Source organism: Alosa alosa, chromosome 1, assembly GCF_017589495.1.
Source record: "Alosa alosa isolate M-15738 ecotype Scorff River chromosome 1, AALO_Geno_1.1, whole genome shotgun sequence".
Lineage (NCBI taxonomy): Eukaryota > Metazoa > Chordata > Actinopteri > Clupeiformes > Clupeidae > Alosa > Alosa alosa.
The window spans coordinates 26,191,721-26,209,170 of NC_063189.1; the positions used below are offsets into that span (position 1 = coordinate 26,191,721).

The 17,450-nt window shown below is 45.5% G+C and overlaps 1 protein-coding gene across 1 annotated transcript; it reads left to right on the forward strand.

Annotated features, from left to right (window-relative positions):
• Positions 1-7,024: 7,024 nt before the first annotated feature.
• On the forward strand, positions 7,025-17,144 carry LOC125303289 (otolith matrix protein). Its single transcript, XM_048256954.1, has 9 exons — positions 7,025-7,147; positions 7,467-7,603; positions 8,139-8,241; positions 8,462-8,647; positions 9,322-9,496; positions 10,087-10,154; positions 11,876-12,060; positions 14,533-14,704; positions 15,642-17,144. Exons 1-9 carry the CDS (start codon positions 7,060-7,062, stop codon positions 15,650-15,652), a joined length of 1,125 nt encoding a protein of 374 aa, XP_048112911.1. The 5' UTR covers positions 7,025-7,059; the 3' UTR covers positions 15,653-17,144.
• Positions 17,145-17,450: the final 306 nt, after the last annotated feature.

Genomic DNA, 17,450 nt, shown 5'->3' on the forward strand with positions numbered 1-17,450 from the left:
CTAGACGTGACGTCATTATAAACAGTTTTAAGGAGGAATGCATTATGGGGTATATGGAGTCCTCCTAAACTAAATCTGAGACGTTGATAGAATCTTTGACTAAATCACTGTAAAAAAAAAGATAAACACTCATAAGAAAACAGTGAGTAATAGCCTACTTACATGGACTTGTCGCCTTTAAATTTTACGAAAAACAATTGAGGCGAATGAGATTATTTTGTCAAGTAGCCTATTCTTTATTTTTAAATGACTTTACGTTTGGTTTTCTTTTCTTTTCTTTTTTATTATGATAGGCCTAGGCTATTTACCTCTTAAACTAGCCTATTCTTCGACTATATTGCCCTTCTATGCTTTTATTTGTTATTACTGTTTGCTTTTGTTTATTTAAAGCACATTAAAATGACCTCTGTGTAGGCTTTGAAATGCGCAAAATGTCATGAGCCCTCCACCGGGTTACCACCTTAATTGGTTTCCATTATCTTCCACTCTGCTCACCACTCTCTCTACTCAGCCTAACTAGCTCCACCTGTCCCTGCTCTGCTCTGCTCTAATTACTCTGCCAGCTGCGCTGCATTACCCACTAACCTCTCCCAGTATTTAAAGCCCTGTCTTTCAGCTCTCCTTTGTCAGATCGTCTGCAAAGCTCACACCCGGAACCTGTTTGCTCACGCTTCTGGCTGACTCTTGGTTTTTGTGACCCCGGACCTGCCTGAATCTTGGCTACTCTTCTGCCCCCAGAAAACCAGACCTGCTTTCTGCCGTAACGACTTCTGACTACTCTTCGATCCCGGTAACTCTGACCAGCCTTCTGCCTTGCTACTACGAATTCGGAATTCCCCTTGAACTGTACTTCTGCCTCGTTTCATCCGCCCTGTTGTGTCTGTGTTCCCCCCCCCCCATGACTTCCGGACCACCCACTACCGGCGTCATAGGACTCATCGCTGCCACTGGGGGGGACACAGACACAGCACATTGGCCGGAACCCCTGGAACCCCTGTAATCCCTGTTATTCCCGGGAACCCCTGGAGCCTTCACTCACTCCCTACTTCCCTTTTCCCTTAAGTTTAATAAACTTTCTGGTGTGACGCAATTGTGGTCGTCTGTCTGAACCGTGACAGTACGATCTGACCATCATGGGCTCCGCGCACACTTCCCCCGACATGGAAACCGACGAACCTGAGCAACCCACCCGTCATGCAACGCCTGGAACACACTGAGAGATGGTTAGCCCGCATGAGTGGCGACATTGCCTCCCTGCTTCAGGTCGGCCACCAACAGCATCAGCAGTTCCAGCAGCAACAGCAGCAGTTCCAGCAGCAGCAACAACAACTCGGCATGATCATACAACTCCTCACCAACCTTACCCCAGCCACTCCACCCACCGGCCCAGTTCCAGGCAGTCTGCCCACCAGCCCTGCCCCCGAGTTACCTGCCCCGGTCATTGCAGCCGCTGCTCCGGAACCCAAGATTGGAAACCCAGAGCGGTTCAACGGCGATTCAACCCAGGTCCGGCCATTCCTGACTAGCTGCCGACTTCAGTTCTACTTGCAGCCAAGGACCTTCGCCACTGAAGGGGCTAAAGTTGGATATGCCATCACTCACCTGACGGGCCGAGCTCGACTCTGGGGAACAGCAGAGTTCGAACGTCAAACCCCCGCATGTGCAACCTTCGACCTGTTTGCTAAGGAGATGCTGAAGGTGTTTGACCTGGATTCACCAACCGCAGAGGCGTCTCGTGAACTGTTCAGTATTCGGCAAGGCAGACGTACAGTCGCAGACCATTCCATCGACTTCCGAACCCTGGCAAGACGAAGTTCTTGGAACACACCATCATTGGTGGACGCGTTCTTCCATAGCTTGGCCGACTATATCAAGGACGAGTTGGTCTCCCATGAACTGCCTTTCACCCTTGATGAAGCCATCGCACTGGCTGTCCGGATCGACAGAAGGATACAGACCCGTGCCGTGGAGACAGAAGGATACCGGCATTCGGAGAAACGACTGGGCTCCTGTCATCTACTGCCACTCAACCAAGCCAGCTTGACCAGTCTGAGCCCATTTGGCCTCTCTCACTCCTGCAGGCCAGCCGCTTCACCTCAAACCTCTGCCTCTATTGTGGGAGGTGATGGACATCGTGTTGTCTTGCCCTCCTGAAAGCTCACCGGGCTCAAGTCCGGTCGAGCTCTATGACCATCCATGGCCAAAGGTTCACCTCGCCTCTCACTCAACTCACACCCTGGCTGCTCTGGTGGTGGCGCCCGAAGCCAACATAATGGACATCAACTGGGACTGGAGAACCACCGTTTGACACCCATTCCTTCATCGGTCCTCATGTGGTGATGGGTCTGTCCGGAAACTATCCAGGTGCTGGCTTCTTCTTGGTGGGGAAGAAAGACGGATCTCTTCGCCCCTGCATCGACTACAGGGGACTCAACGACATCACGGTGAAGAACCGTTACCCTCTGCCTCTGCTCACCTCTGCCTTTGAGTTGCTCCAGGGAGCCACTGTTTTTACCAAGTTGGATCTCGCTTACCACCTAGTGCGGATCCGGGAGGGAGATGAATGGAAAACCGCATTCAATACACCAACAGGCCACTACACAGTATCTGGTTATGCCTTTTGGCCTCACCAATGCTCCTGCTGTGTTCCAGGCTCTAGTGAATGATGTGCTGCGGGACATGTTAAACAAGTTTGTCTTCGTTTACCTGGATGACTTCTTAATCTACTCCAGAAACCTGTCTGAACACACCCGCCATGTCCAGCAAGTCCTTCATCGTCTCCTGGAGAATTCCCTCTACGCCAAGGCGGAGAAATGTGAGTTTCACGTCAAGACAGTGGCCTTCCTGGGGTACATCGTGGCAGAGGGAAGTATCCAAATGGATCCTGCCAAAATATCAGCAGTCACTTCATGGCCAGTTCCGGAGAACCGAAAGAAGCTGCAACAGTTTCTGGGGTTTGCTAACTTCTATAGAAAGTTTATCCGGAACTACAGTACCATTGCTGCTCCTCTCACTGCTCTAACCAGCACCAAGCAACCCTTCACCTGGATCCCAGCAGCCGACAAAGCCTTCAGTACCCTCAAGGTAAGGTTCACCTCCGCTCCCATCCTCCAGATGCCTGATGTGGACCGGCAATTCATTGTGGAGGTGGACTCCTCGGATGTGGGAGTCGGTGCTGTGATTTCTCAGTGGGCTGCGGAGGATAGGAAGCTCCATCCCTGTGCCTTTTTCTCACATCGGTTGTCCCCCTCTGAGTGCAATTACGACGTAGGGAACCAAGAGCTGCTGGCTGTGAAGCTTGCCCTGGAGGAGTGGCGTCACTGGCTGGAGGGGTCCACCGTTCCATTCCTCGTTTGGACCGATCATAAGAACTTGGAGGACATCCGCACGGCCAAATGGTTGTCCAGGCAGTCCCGCTGGGCCCTGTTCTTCACCAGGTTTAACTTCACTCTGTCATACCGGCCTGGATCACGCAACACCAAGCCAGATGCCCTCTCCCGTCAATTCCAGAAGGATGACACCCCCTCCAAGGATCCTGTGTCGATTCTGCCAAGTCCCTGCATCGTAGCGGCTCTGACCTGGGCTGTTGAGGAACAGGTGCTGGAAGCTCGCCGTAACCAGCCAGGTCCCAGCGCTTGCCCAGCTGACTGCCTTTTTGTCCCCGAAAACCTGAGGTCCCAGGTCATTCAGTGGGGACATGACTCCCGCCTAGCTTGTCACCCTGGCTCCACCCCGCGCCCAACCTGCTTTCGCCCAGAGGTTCTGGTGGCCCTCTCTGAGAAGGGATGTACGGGAATTCGTCCAAGCCTGCCCCATCTGCAACCAACACAAGTCGTCCTGCCAGCCCCCAGCCGGATTGCTGCAGCCCCTGCCTGTGCCCAGACGTCCCTGGTCTCACATCGCCCTTGACTTTGTCACGGGGCTGCCCCCTTCAAGTGGCATGACCATCATTCTCACCATAGTTGACCGATTCAGCAAGATGGCACACTTCGTTCCCCTCCCCAAGCTCCCAACCGCCAAGGAGACCGCCCAGGTGGACCTGGAACACGTCTTCCGGATCCACGGACTGCCAAAGGATGTAGTTTCTGACCGTGGCCCACAATTCTCCTCCGCCTTTTGGAAGGAGTTCTGTCACATGCTGGGAGCCACAGTCAGTCTGACTTCCGGATTCCATCCCCAATCCAATGGGCAGTCAGAGCGGGCAAATCAGGAGCTCGAGAAGGCACTGCGATGCATGACCTCCCGCAACCCCCACTCCTGGTTGCAGCAATTGACATGGGTGGAGTACGCACACAATTCTCTGACCTGCTCTGCCATCGGTATGTCCCCCTTCCAATGTGTTTATGGATACCAGCCTCCTCTATTTGCCAGCCAGGAAGGGGAGGTTACTTGCCCATCTGCACTTGCTTTTGCCCGTCGATGTCAGATCGTCTGCAAAGCTCACACCCGGAACCTGTTTGCTCGCGCTTCTGGCTGACTCTTGTTTTTTGTGACCCCGGACCTGCCTGAATCTTGGCTACTCTTCTGCCCCCAGAAAACGAGTGAAAATTGTCCCAAATTTAAGGACGGATTAAGTATATATACTCTTTTGATCCCGTGAGGGAAATTTGGTCTTTGCATTTATCCCAATCCGTGAAACACACTCAGCACACAGTGAACACACACTAATCCCGGCGCAGTGAGCTTCCTGCAACAACAGCGGCGCACGGGGAGCAGTGAGGAATTAGGTGCCTTGCTCAAGGGCACTTCAGCCGTGCCTACTGGTCGGGGTTCGAACCGGCAACCCTCCGGTAACAAGTCCGAAGCGCTAACCAGTAGGCCATGGCTACCCAGCATTTCAGAACACCACACATGAAAGCATGATCAGCTACAGACAACTAGAGGCAGATAGAGCGTGATTTCACTTATAGGCTACCAGAGACCAGTGATGCATTATTCCACAACATCATTTGTCTTCTCTATCATAAAGTTATTCAATAGGCTAATACTCAAAAACAGCTGTTAGGCTTATGTTATTTTGATCTGTAAGAAATGTCACATGCAACCATGCTTAAATTCTGCTCACTGCACATTTATTATATTATAATATTCAATATTCATTATTGAATTCTTATAGCTGGAATTATGTTTTTCCCATAATCATCCTATTTTTAAAGCAGGCCTACCTGCAGGCATGTAATTGGGCTAGGTTTTCTACAGGAATAGCATGTAGCTAGTGTGACTAAAGACTAAAAATTATATAAGAAAAAGACCAACTGCTTAGAACCAGGAACATGATCTTTGGTATGGAAACTCTTTGGAAAAGTGGCTACACATGACAAAAGCTACAGCAAAATATGAATACTCATATTTATCATGCCATAGTTGTTAGACAAATTGATTGAGTTTTTTTGTGGATGGAAAAACAATGAAATAATGATGACTTGATGAGAAATGAGGCTCCATGAGTATGAATTTCAAAGAGTTTTATGAGGTTTACAGGAATTAATGTATTCAGATGAACTAATAACCTCTAGGCCTAATCCTTTTTCAATTTCCATGTGTTCGTCTAAACCACTAACAACTAACCACTAACAGTTGGCTTTTTCCAATATTACATTGTACAGATTTTGCCATAATCGATATTCCTCTGAGGATTTTAATATAAATCAGTCTGTTTTAAATTTTAAAAAGTTTTAAAGGCTTATATCTCAGAAACTTGGCATCATCCTATCCCATATCCCAACTATTCTGTGTATTCATTTTATACAAACAATGACTTTTCAAGAAGGTTACATTTTGAGCCTTTTGAAGCAAAATACAGTTGTATTCCTTTACTGGGTACATCAGGTGACATCATGATCAGCAACCACAAAAAACAACCAATTTAACTAAAAACTCCAAAGTTTATAACTAAACTATTAATTTGGAGAGAGTAACAGGTTTTTTCTTTTATTTAACACTTATTATTTTACTGTGTACCAAAACACAGGTCACATATTCATTTTGGTATTTTGAAAATATTTGGCATATTAGAACACTCAGGAAACCATATATTTCATCTTCCATCAGAATCTTTGGTAGAAATAATTTGAGAAAGTTGATAAAGTGCCCTTGCAAGGAGGCCGTGTCCTGTAGTTTTTTGTTTTAAAATAGCATGTTGATTAATGAGGGTGTCATTTTCTGTATGGGGAGAGGGGAGAAGTGAAGTCAGGCCACGCAGCAGAAGAGATAAGCCTCCTGACGGCCCTCAGGTGCACCCTACGAGTGCATAGGAACCTCAACCTACAGCACAACACTTATTACAGTGAAGACAAAGCACTTAACGACCAGCTTTCCTACACCAACACCTGCAGTTTGCAGTTTTTCCTCCCATGTAATCAGGAATACGAAAGAACCATACATTCTGATACCCTCTAAATTGTTTAGAATTTAATCCGATTAGTCTAATTTAATCCTACATCTCAGTGTATTCCTAATAGTGTATCCCATGTTGTACACAGGACCTGCTGGGAAACAACATATGTGAGGAGATGCAGAACATTAAGTAGCTTATTTGTTTTATCTTTGAGGTTTTCCTCAACTGGGTGACAGAACAATGGTTTGCTGTTGCAGACCCTAGCCCGTATCTGGAGTCAAAGCCGTGGCTGTTCCCAACCTGTGCTAGATTTCATCTCCTGCCGCATTAGCGAGCATCCACAGTGAGCTATTGTTTCAGACTTAATTATAAAGCTCTGAAATGATCTGACCTGCTCGGTGCCAGGTTAGGCCGAGTGTGTAGACGCCACATGCCATCCCGTCTCGGGGGATAATTGAAGGAAACGCTAGACGGCCGTCGTGATCTGATGAAGTGAAAATGATCCACTCATGTTGGGAGCTGAGAAGGGGGAAAAAAAGCTAGAGGTAGGAGTAAGAAAAAAAAAAATAAGTGAACGGAAAGTTTTGGTTTCATCAGACAACCCCCCTCTGTGTTTGGTAGTTATAAGAAGGGGGCAACATGAGCTGTTGACTTTTTTTTCTAATTCGTCTGCACCACTCACCTCCTTAGAGCTTGCAAGCATTTGGAAGGATACCTTCCCCATGGAGAACATGGACCCCTCTGCCAGGCATTTTGCTGTTGTATTTCTCCTGCTTGGACTAGTCAGCGCCTCCAGCCAGAATAACATCAGTAAGACTCTCTCTTAATTATTTAAAGGTGTTGGGTCCTCACATCAACTAGGCCTAATGACAGCTAATGGGTTGTGTTGATGGTTATTGTGTGTCAGTCATTCATTTCAACACATCAGCAGGCACATTGTTGGCAATGAACTATTGGGACATTACACAAGAGCAACATGTGAATAAAATCATACTGCATTGAAGTATTCCTGTGTGCTGGATATATTCTGGTTTGTGTATATAATTAAAACTTTGTGGTGGGATGGATTTTAATATTAATCAATGATTTGCTTGGCAAATTCTGTCGTGGCTGATGATGTCTACCTCAGTCACATGGTGTACAGTGACTGATGCAGAAGAGCATAAATGTCTGGATCTGGCAGGGAACGCTACAGCCAGGAACCTCCGTGGAAAACTACAGTGCACGCGGGGCCTGAGCCCCACCGACTGCATGCTCAAAATCAAGGTCAGTGGAATTAAAAAACAAAAAACTGGAATCATGGAGCAGGCCTCGGTTATCAGGAATCTATATGAAACTCAACAAGGAGTAATCTGCTTTAATGGAACTACACTCTGCATATTCTCGGAAGACTTTATGTAGACCTTGAGTTAAGGATACTGCCAGAAATTACTTGGTTCTAATTTATATTTCCTCTTTATGGGAATTAATATTATGCAAAGACATAGTAAAACATATCATTAAATCAATCAACTATTCACTCAATGAATAGATCAATGCCAATAATAACCAATGTTTATTCTTATCAATATTTAATAGCAAAGTATGCATACACTCTCCTCATTCTGTGCAGTCATTCATTAGGAGAAATGTATTAACTGTTCTGTCAACAATATTATGCATAATGGGGACATGGCTTGCCCACTCCTCTTTAAAATTGAAGGGCATTTTTGTAACCTTCAGGGGACTTTTTGCCCCAAGCCCTGCCTGATATGTGAATGTGGTGCAGGGGTAGCACGTCTTAACTGTGTGTTCTGGTCAGAATGGATCAGCAGACGCTGCTTCCATGTACCCTGATGAGATCTACACCGCTGGATTCTGCTATGGACTTGAACTGGCTGCAGGCGAGTCCTTAAATGGCGAGGGTGAGTTCAAATCAGTTTGATTTCAGCTAGCCAAAAGCAGACTTGCATGAAGGCTTTTTTGTTGTGTTTACATAAATTAATTGTGGACTTGGTGTGACAATTACAAGCAATCTAAATGAAGTCCTTTAAACTATGGCAACAGTAAATTCACGATAGTGAAGTGGTTTTGTCATGCTGTCCTTCTACATTCTTGCCACGCCTTAACCACCCCCACCCCCAGATGGCATCAACTACTACGTGGTTGCCCTGGCGCGGCGCTCCTCCAGCGACCTGTCTCTGCTGGAGATGCACGAGCGCAGCTCCTGTCATCCCGGCATCCGCACCACGGTGGGCTGGACCGTGCCCATCGGCTTCCTGGTCAACACCTCACAGATCAGTGTGGACGAGCAGTGCAACTTCCCCCACGGTGAGAGACGGTGGGCATGCAAGGGCAGAAAGATATGGGAGACTGGGTAACATTCTGGATAGTCCACCTACAAGTGGTTTGCTTAATTTCAAGTTGACTCTTTTGTCATAGTTCAATGAACATCATCTAACTTAAATCCAAATCCGATCATTAAACCCAACTATAACCAAAAATTGTATTTAAACGTTTAATCAGATTGTTTGTTCGTAATCTCATCATCTGTAGATATTGTGCTATTATGTTTTGTTTTACCTCTTCATATGATTTGTTTCAGTTTGTCATTTGATCATTGTTGTTTTTTGTGGATAGGGAGTAAGATTTGATACTTGACTGTTGACTATTAAATGTTGTATGATAAAGTATTTCCATTGAAAGGTAGAGAGGAGCCTGCACACCTTGGTAGATAGTACCGCAGGTGCAGCTATTTCACAAAAATACTTCAGAGAAGGGGAAAAGAGAAGTGTTGTGCTTTTGTTGTGCTTTTCTTTTCCTCTTCTCTGAAGTATTTCCATTGGCCATAAGAATGTATGATGGTGCAAATGATTTTGCAAGTTCATTAAATCATCAGTCTACATGGATCCAGTCCCACAGATATGCTGCCTAAGCTGCTTGATCAGTCCTTCTCTCTCTTTAACTGAATTCTCATTCTCATTCTTTAAATCATGTCCTGTCAGCGGTGGGGGATTTCTTCGGGTACAGCTGCGTTCCAGGAGTGAAGGACCCAGAGCATGACCCCAGGGGGAACAATCCCAAGAACCTTTGCGAGGCATGCATTGGAGATGAGAATGACCGACACATCTGTGTCAACAACCCTCGGGAGCGCCACTTCGGGGAGGCTGGGGCACTCAGGTAGGCCGGCTGGAAAACATCCTGTGACACTGCAGACAAGATCCCCAGGCTCAAGCAGCAGATCAGGCTGGATGTGGTCCAGATGTGGCCCATGTCTGGCACTTAACTGCCAGATAACCCATAGCTACGTAACCCATAGCTCAGCCAGATTCGGGGCAGATCCATACAAGACATTGCTACTCTCTGAGACTCTAGACTCATGTCTTCACAAGACTGTAACACGGACTTACACGGACAGCTGACGTGCCACATACTGTATGGGCAACTATGCTTGTCAAAGATGAATATTATATTTCACAGCACAGTGGTGTTTTTACAGAAGCAATTTCCACTTGATTTTTCAATTTAGTACCTTTCTGTACTGTAGATGTCAACTTGCAGAAACTGTAATCAGGTTGTTTGCAATAGAGGAAAACGTTGTTATGAGAGTAATCCAATCTGTTATGGGCCGCCTGGCATTAAAATTTGTAATCAACATTTTATTTTTTAATGCTATTCTGTCAGCTGTTTCTGTTGTTTACTGCTCTTTGAGAAATGTTCTTTATCTCACTATGTGTGTGTGTGTGTGTGTGTTTGTGTGTGGTCTCTAGATGTGTGGCAGAGAATCTCGGGGACGTGGCCTTTGTCAAACACACTACGGTCTTTGATAACATGCACGGTAAGTCAGTCACCGTCTCTCAATGCAACCCTACACAGCCTGTCTGCCACTATGGTAACAAGTGTGTTCGTTGTGGACAACACAAATGCTCTGGCAATGCCTTTGTCCAGATTGGGCACCCAGATTAAAGTCTGGAGGAAAAAAACACAAAAGTGGCATGCAAACTAAACTGCAGAGATGCAGAGAGAGAAAATGTATCCAATGTTGTTTCAGATGGACACAAATAGGTAGTAGAACAAACAAACAAATAAATGTCATGGATGGCTACCAAACAACCAGCAATACGTATATTGCCATCTATATTGCTGAAAAGACCCAATTTAGTTTGCTGTTGCCTGCAATGGTTTTGCATGCTGATGTCCAAAACTCCTTACTGCTGATATAAATTAGTCTTAGTTGACAGATATACTTTCACTGTCTTATCTTATTATGTATGTTTACTATCACTATTAGCAGTAACACAAAACATAGGCTAACATGAAAGAAATATCACTTCACAAACTTTGCAGTTGTTCCCCTTGCCCTCTCTGTAGGTTGTACTACTCAAAATCATACATCAGAGGGCAGTATGTCTCAGTCCAACTGAACTGATGTGTGCGTCCTCTGTTCTCTCTGTGCCACACAGACTACTTATCCACCCCAGCTATCAGGGTGGTCTTATACAATTAGTTTTATCATGACATCAGAGAACCAGCACTTCACTGTTTATTGCTGATAGTAGCTATTTGAAGAGGGGATGACCAGCCCTTTCTTTTCGATCAATGGTCTACATTCCTCTGAAACACTGAGGCCAAACCGCAAGTCATTTCCCTATCATTCAGCTGCCTTTGGTACATATTTAATCCCAGATGGCTAACAGATGGGTGTCTGTGACATCTTAATTGGCAAATAGCAATCTAATGACTAGTGTGAACTCCGGCAGATTTGCAGCTTATTGCAGACAAAAGACACTTCTCTATTTTTCCACTGAAAATAAGGCAAAAAAGAGAGATCCCATTTTCCCCTCTGTGAGCCGTCTCGGCATCGGCACTGTCCCCAAACCAAATCGGGAATGAATGAAACCCTTCTCAGTGCTCAGGAAAAGACAAAGGACTCTATCACAGTGGAAATGCTGTTTTTTTGCCCACTGGCGCAATCTCTCAAGGTCCTCACCATCCTCCATCTCCACCCCAGCCCATCCCACCCCAACCCAGCCCAGCCCACCTCTCTCTCCACCCTCACCATGAATACAAATCAGACCATTAAGCATTCAGCGTGCATCCATCTCCGCATACCTTCTCCTCTACCCTAAATGGGAAAGCTCTCCCTATCCCCCTCACTCCCTCTGACTCGTGCCTCTTTTATCATGGCTTTCCACTCATGCATCCACACTGCTCTCTGATCTGGTAGGAAGCAATTGTTACGATGGATCTGGAGCTGGAGTCTCTCTCTCTCTGTCGTCTCTGTCTCTGTTTCTGTCTCTGTCTCTGTCTCTGTCTCTGTGCGTGTGTGTTTCGTGTGTAGCATACATGACCAAAGCCTAACACTCTCTTATCTCCTCCCTAAATGGCATGAACTAGGTGTTGTAAGAGATAGGCAGGAACCAGCAGCTGTAGGCAATGAACCTGGAGCAGCAGCCAGGTGTTTGTGTGTGTGTGTGTGTGTGTGTGTGTGTGTGTGTGTGGCACACATAAACCCCATCCAGGATATCATGTCTCTGCTCTGTTCTTCTCTTGTGGCAGGCAGAAACCAGGAGTCCTGGGCCTTGGACCTGGAGTTGGAGGACTTGAAGCTGCTGTGCCCAGATGGCAACGAGGCCTCCCCGTTTGAGCACAAGCTGTGCCACCTGGCCGTGGTGCCCACCAACGCAGTGGTGGTACGCGCAGAGGACAAGTGTCGCGTCTACAAGTTCCTGGAACGCGTGCAGGTCAGTGGGTGGGGGGTCGTAATAGAGACACAGAGAATCATCCTATGTGTATATTACACATACTCTCTCACACACACACACACAGAGAGAGAGAGACACACACACACACACACACACACACACACACACACACACACACACACACGAAGGCTAAATGGCTATGTGATATTACATCCATATCCCCCAGGGGACCATAGGACTTAGGTGTAAATCCACCCCTCCAGCTCCTGTAAACAGGGTTCAGAGTCCCTCTGAAATATCAGCCACTCAATGCCAATACATCACAAGGTGCGGCGCATGATTGAATTTAACTCAGCGGAGGTTTCTATAAAACTACAGGTGAAACAGGGTTTTGCCAAATTCCACCAAGAAAAACATATATATATATAACATGTTTTTCCCCCCTTTGAAACAGAAATATGGTCACAAACACAATGTTGCTTTCCTGAATTCAACTCCTTATTATTGCAATCTCTGTCCACATTATCATTTTCGTATTGTTTTTGATCAGTTTTATATCCACACTGGAACAGTAAAACGCCATTGAAGTGTTTGTTGTTGTTGGTGATGTCTGATACGCTAAAATGTGTCAATATCATGGCAACGGCACGTCATTATATCTGAAACTTTGTTTTCACTATCCACACTACAACCTAACCTGACTCTTCGGTCCGCCTAGCTCCACTCACATCCATCTGGGATCGCTTCCGTTGAAAGTGATTTTTGCACCAGATTTTATGGTAGAGCCAATCAGGACGCAGGGCGGGAGTTTCATAGATGTGACGTAGTGTAAAAGCGACTGTGAGACTGTTCTCAGCGTCACGGGTTGGCTTTGATGTGAGTGGTTGAAGTAGCACGTCAATAGATGACGGACAAGTGGCTTATCCAATCATATGCAAGAATTTTTGATAAGGCCCAGCCTTCTGAAACGCCACTCAAATGGATCTATCCCAGATTGAGGTGTCGACCTTTCATCCAGACTGAATTATCAGAGGCATGCAGAAATTCGGGCGTTGTTCACTGATATAAAAATTTGCTAGTTATGCTTAACGACCTCAGGGTGAAATTCGGTCCTTTCGACTCACAATAGTTGGCCACCCAGTGCTGTAATGTCACTTGGATTAATGCTAATTATATGACGTAATAAAACTAGGCCTTGCTGTCTCAGTCAAATAGTCTTTCTCTGATGCAGACCATGCTGCCTGTTTTTCAAATAAGAAATGGTGCATTCATTGACGGGGAGTGTGAGTGATGATGGAGGGGTCGCTTCACCAAGAAATTTAGCCAGCAGCTGCCACTGTTGAAACTTGTTTAATCCTCAGTCTTCCTCTTCATCTGCTGCTGTAAAGAGTGATGCATTCAATATCTCTAGACCCGGCCTGCCATTGTCCATTGATTTTTGTTCTGCGTTAGCATTCGTTTCAGCATTGCTTTATCATTATGAGGAGTTGGCACAGGGTTGAGCTTTGTCAACAGCCCCCTGCCTCAGGCGGCTAGACGTGAGGAATAATTACAGCGATGTCTGCAACTCACTGTCCTACCCAGTCCTCGTTAGGACGTGCAAATATGTGTGTGTGTGTGAGAGAGAGAGTGTGTGTGTGTGTGTGTGTGTGTGTGTGTGTGTGTGTGAGTGAGTGGTTGGGGAGAAGTCAGTAGAATTTAGGTGCAGACGAGAATAGATGCACTCTGGTCTTGTCAGACTGCATGCATATTTATGTGCCTGTGTGTCTTAAAATAACTTGAGCTGTGTGTGTGTGTGTGTGTGTGTGTGTGTGTGTATGTTAGAGCTAATACACAGTATGTGTGTACTTGTACGCCAACATCTATGGTTCTGTGTGAGTTTGTAGAATGTGTGAATGTGTGTGCGTGTGTGCGCGCGCCTGTGTATGTGTCTGTTGACCAGACCCCCATTACTGAAAGGAGCATCTTCTGTCTCTCAGAAGATGCTCCTGTTGTCACCTCACCATCAGCAGTGTGATATCTGTCCTTCTTTCTCTATTTTCTCTCACTCTCTCTCCATCTCTCTTCCCTCTCTCACTCTGACTCCATCTCTCTCCCACTCTCACCTGTTCTCCACTCATCCTCCCTCCTCCCTCTGCATTCTCTCTCTTTTCTTCTTTTCTTCTCTCACACCTTCCCTTTCTCCCATTCCCTCTCCCCCTTCACTCCCCCCTCTAAGTAAGAGCCAGCACTGCTATACAGTGTTGTTGTGTTACAGTAATCTAAGAGTATGGGTGGCCTTACGTCAATCCAAAGCAATTATGGAAAACACCAGTTCCCACTCAAGGTCTCATCCTCTCTTTTACTCAAATTCAAATTCAGATAAGCTATTTGGCTTGACAAACATGTATTCTTACTGCCAAAAGATTAAAGGAATACCAATAGAACAAAATAATATTTCACATAGAAAAGAACCCAAATATCAATCTCTGTCTCTGTCTATCTGTCTCTTTCCTTCTCTCCTCTCTGCAGAATGCCTTTGGCAATGCCACACAGGGTTTTTCTCTGTTCAGCTCGGCGGCGTATGGAGCAGCGAACGTGCTGTTCAGCGACGCCACCCAGAAGCTTCTGCGGGTGGTGGGCAGCTACACGTCATGGCTGGGCCCCAGCTACACCACGGTGCTGCAGGCGTTTGAGTGTGAAGGTAAGTCCAGTCGGAGTGTGTGTGTGAGTGAGAGTATGTGAGTGAGTAAGTTTGTAAGTACATTTTATTTATAAAGCACATTTAAGCAGTGTTCACTGACCAGTGCTCTAAACATATAGAACATATTGTAATATGCAGGGACAAGCACAGAGTTTCAGACATACAGTAAAAACTAATGGGAGATTACAGGTAAAGAAAAGCTAAAAAGCCGGGTTTTGAGTGTAGACTTTAAAGCAAGGATGGAGGAAGCGCTTTTATGTCAAGTGGCAACTGGTTCCGCAGACGTGGAATAGCGAGTGCAAAGGCTCAGCAACCTTGCCAGTCCTCTGTGCCATGGCCTCCACACAAACAGCTCCATGCATGTGTGTATGTATGTGTGTGTATGTATGTGTGTGTGTGTGTGTGTGTATGTATGTGTGTGTGTGTGTGTGTGTGTGTGTGTGTGTGTGTGTGTGAATATATTTGTGTGTAGGTTTGTGTGTGACATTTCACAATACCCTCTTGAGAATCTGCCCCTGATTCAACAAGAGGAATTGATTAGGGAACTAGTCCAGTTGTTCCGGTTGGGTGATGCTTTAATTAATAAAGTATCAAATGAAGCATTCTTGTGGATCTCCATGTCCTCCCTGCGTCCCTTGGGTACAGCATGTGAGCACAGTGTTGTTCATTTAGTTTAAACTGAGATTCTCAGTCTCACAGCTTGTGTCGAAGCTACCTCTTTAGTGAAAACACATATGCTGTCTGCAAATCCCAATGTCCTAGGAAAGTGTGATGTGAGTTGGCTGTCATGTCAGTTGGTGTAGACGGGTTTAATGTTTAGTGTTTTGACTGGTCACACCTGGTGTAAGCATAACTGATATGGAATTTTTTGACTTTAATGATGTATTTAGGAGTGTTACACTTAAAATCCTTCTTCTGTTTCGTCCTCTCCTCTCAGGGCTGTGTTGACTGACCGCAGAACTCTCCAAACCCTTCTCCGTCCTCCAACCACCACCGTCACCACACCCTCACCCCTCCTCCTCCACCCTCGCCCCTCCACCCTGCCCCTGCTCTCCTCCTTTATTTCTCTCCATCTCCGCTAATCCTCAGCAGCCTGCTTAATGGGCTGCTGTCTCTTCGTATGTGTGGGCCCAACGCCACCTCTCTCCCTCCGGCTGCACAGCTCTTGTTTCTAGTCCGTTAGTCTTTTTTTTTCTGTTTGTGGCTTTGGCATCTCCTCTTTCTCTGTGACTTACTGTGACAGACTAGCTGTGCCGCTCACGAGCTGTTTGCGCCCCCTCATGCCCCAATCGGCAGCCCTCTCTGTGCCTCGCTCTCACGATTAGGAAAAGGAGATCACTATGTCTCAGACAGGAGTCTCACACACACACACACACACACACCTCAAAAAGGGATTAAGAATCTATTACTCCATCCACAATTTGGCCAAACTGCACTTTTTTAAATCTGTGCAACTCAACACCCGTCAATGGTTGTGGTGTCCCTACCGAGTCCAAGGAGAATGGATGCTTTTACATCTCACCTTTCCATTTACAGGACCCAGTGGGTGGCATGAATGTGTTTCTTAAGGGGCTACTGAAATGAAAGCTTTAAAGTGAGGCTTTTGATTGGAAACTGATAAAAAAAAAAAATCCCGACAGTTAAAAGTCATTAGAAAACTATGGAACCAAATATGGTTGTTCAATACGGTTGTTCAATATAGTTGTTCCATTTTTTTGTATAACTTCTCTGTTATCCAAAAAATGGCAACATGTTAAGTTGACAAAATATTGTTCCAAATTTATCTGTAAGCGTTATACATTCATTCAATACACTGAAACACAATTTACATTTGGATCCCAAACCTTTAAGATTAGCCTCCAGTCCTAAGCCATCCAGCTGTGTTCCTGAGAAATCAGTGGACCAGCATGGATGCGGCTTAGAATTGCCCCTAATTTACATTCAGTTGTTCAACTCTTCAATTGTTCAATCCTATAATTCACCTTGAGTTCTTTGTTGAAAGATAAAGGTATGTTATATCAAAGTATTGGTCCCACCCCGCCCCCCCCCTTAAGAATAGTATTTGCTTGAAACACATGTTTTAGCGTTTTGGCTTGCTGTCTGGTGTTGGATGTTTGATTTTCTTTCAGAGTAAGTTAGTAGAGTCTCATTACAGATCACCTGAAATTGACAGCTCAAACTCCTCATCCCCTTATACTTCATGTGAAACCCTGAGCAGCTCTTCTCCCTGGAGGATGTTCTCTGTAGACAGGATTTGATGTATTTGAGATGTTGTCGATGCAACAAACTAGGTGCTTTAAGGGTGCTCTCTCCGAACGTTTTCAGGGCTGTTCACATCACACTGTATTGACTGACTTGAACAATGCCTTTGTGTAAATATCCTTGCTTTGAATTCACAGCACAACCTTTGCTCATCAATAATAAAAGAATTATGAAGGAATTTCTCTTTTATAGTCTCTTTTATCACTTACCATGACACAATAGCGCTCTTCCTCTCTCTCTCAAATTCAAAATGCTTTCTTGGCTTGACAAATCTTGCCAAAGCAGTCATACAAAGGATGAGGGAGATGAGAAGCGGGAAATGCATATGACTCGTAGACACACTTCAAGTACATAAAATTACAATGTACCAAAAAGTACAACAGTAAATTAACAAATGAAAAATATAGTGTACACTATGATATGTATTCAAGTAAATGTTTATTTGTCTATTTGTCTGAAAAAGAAAGTAAACTTCTGTCTCAAG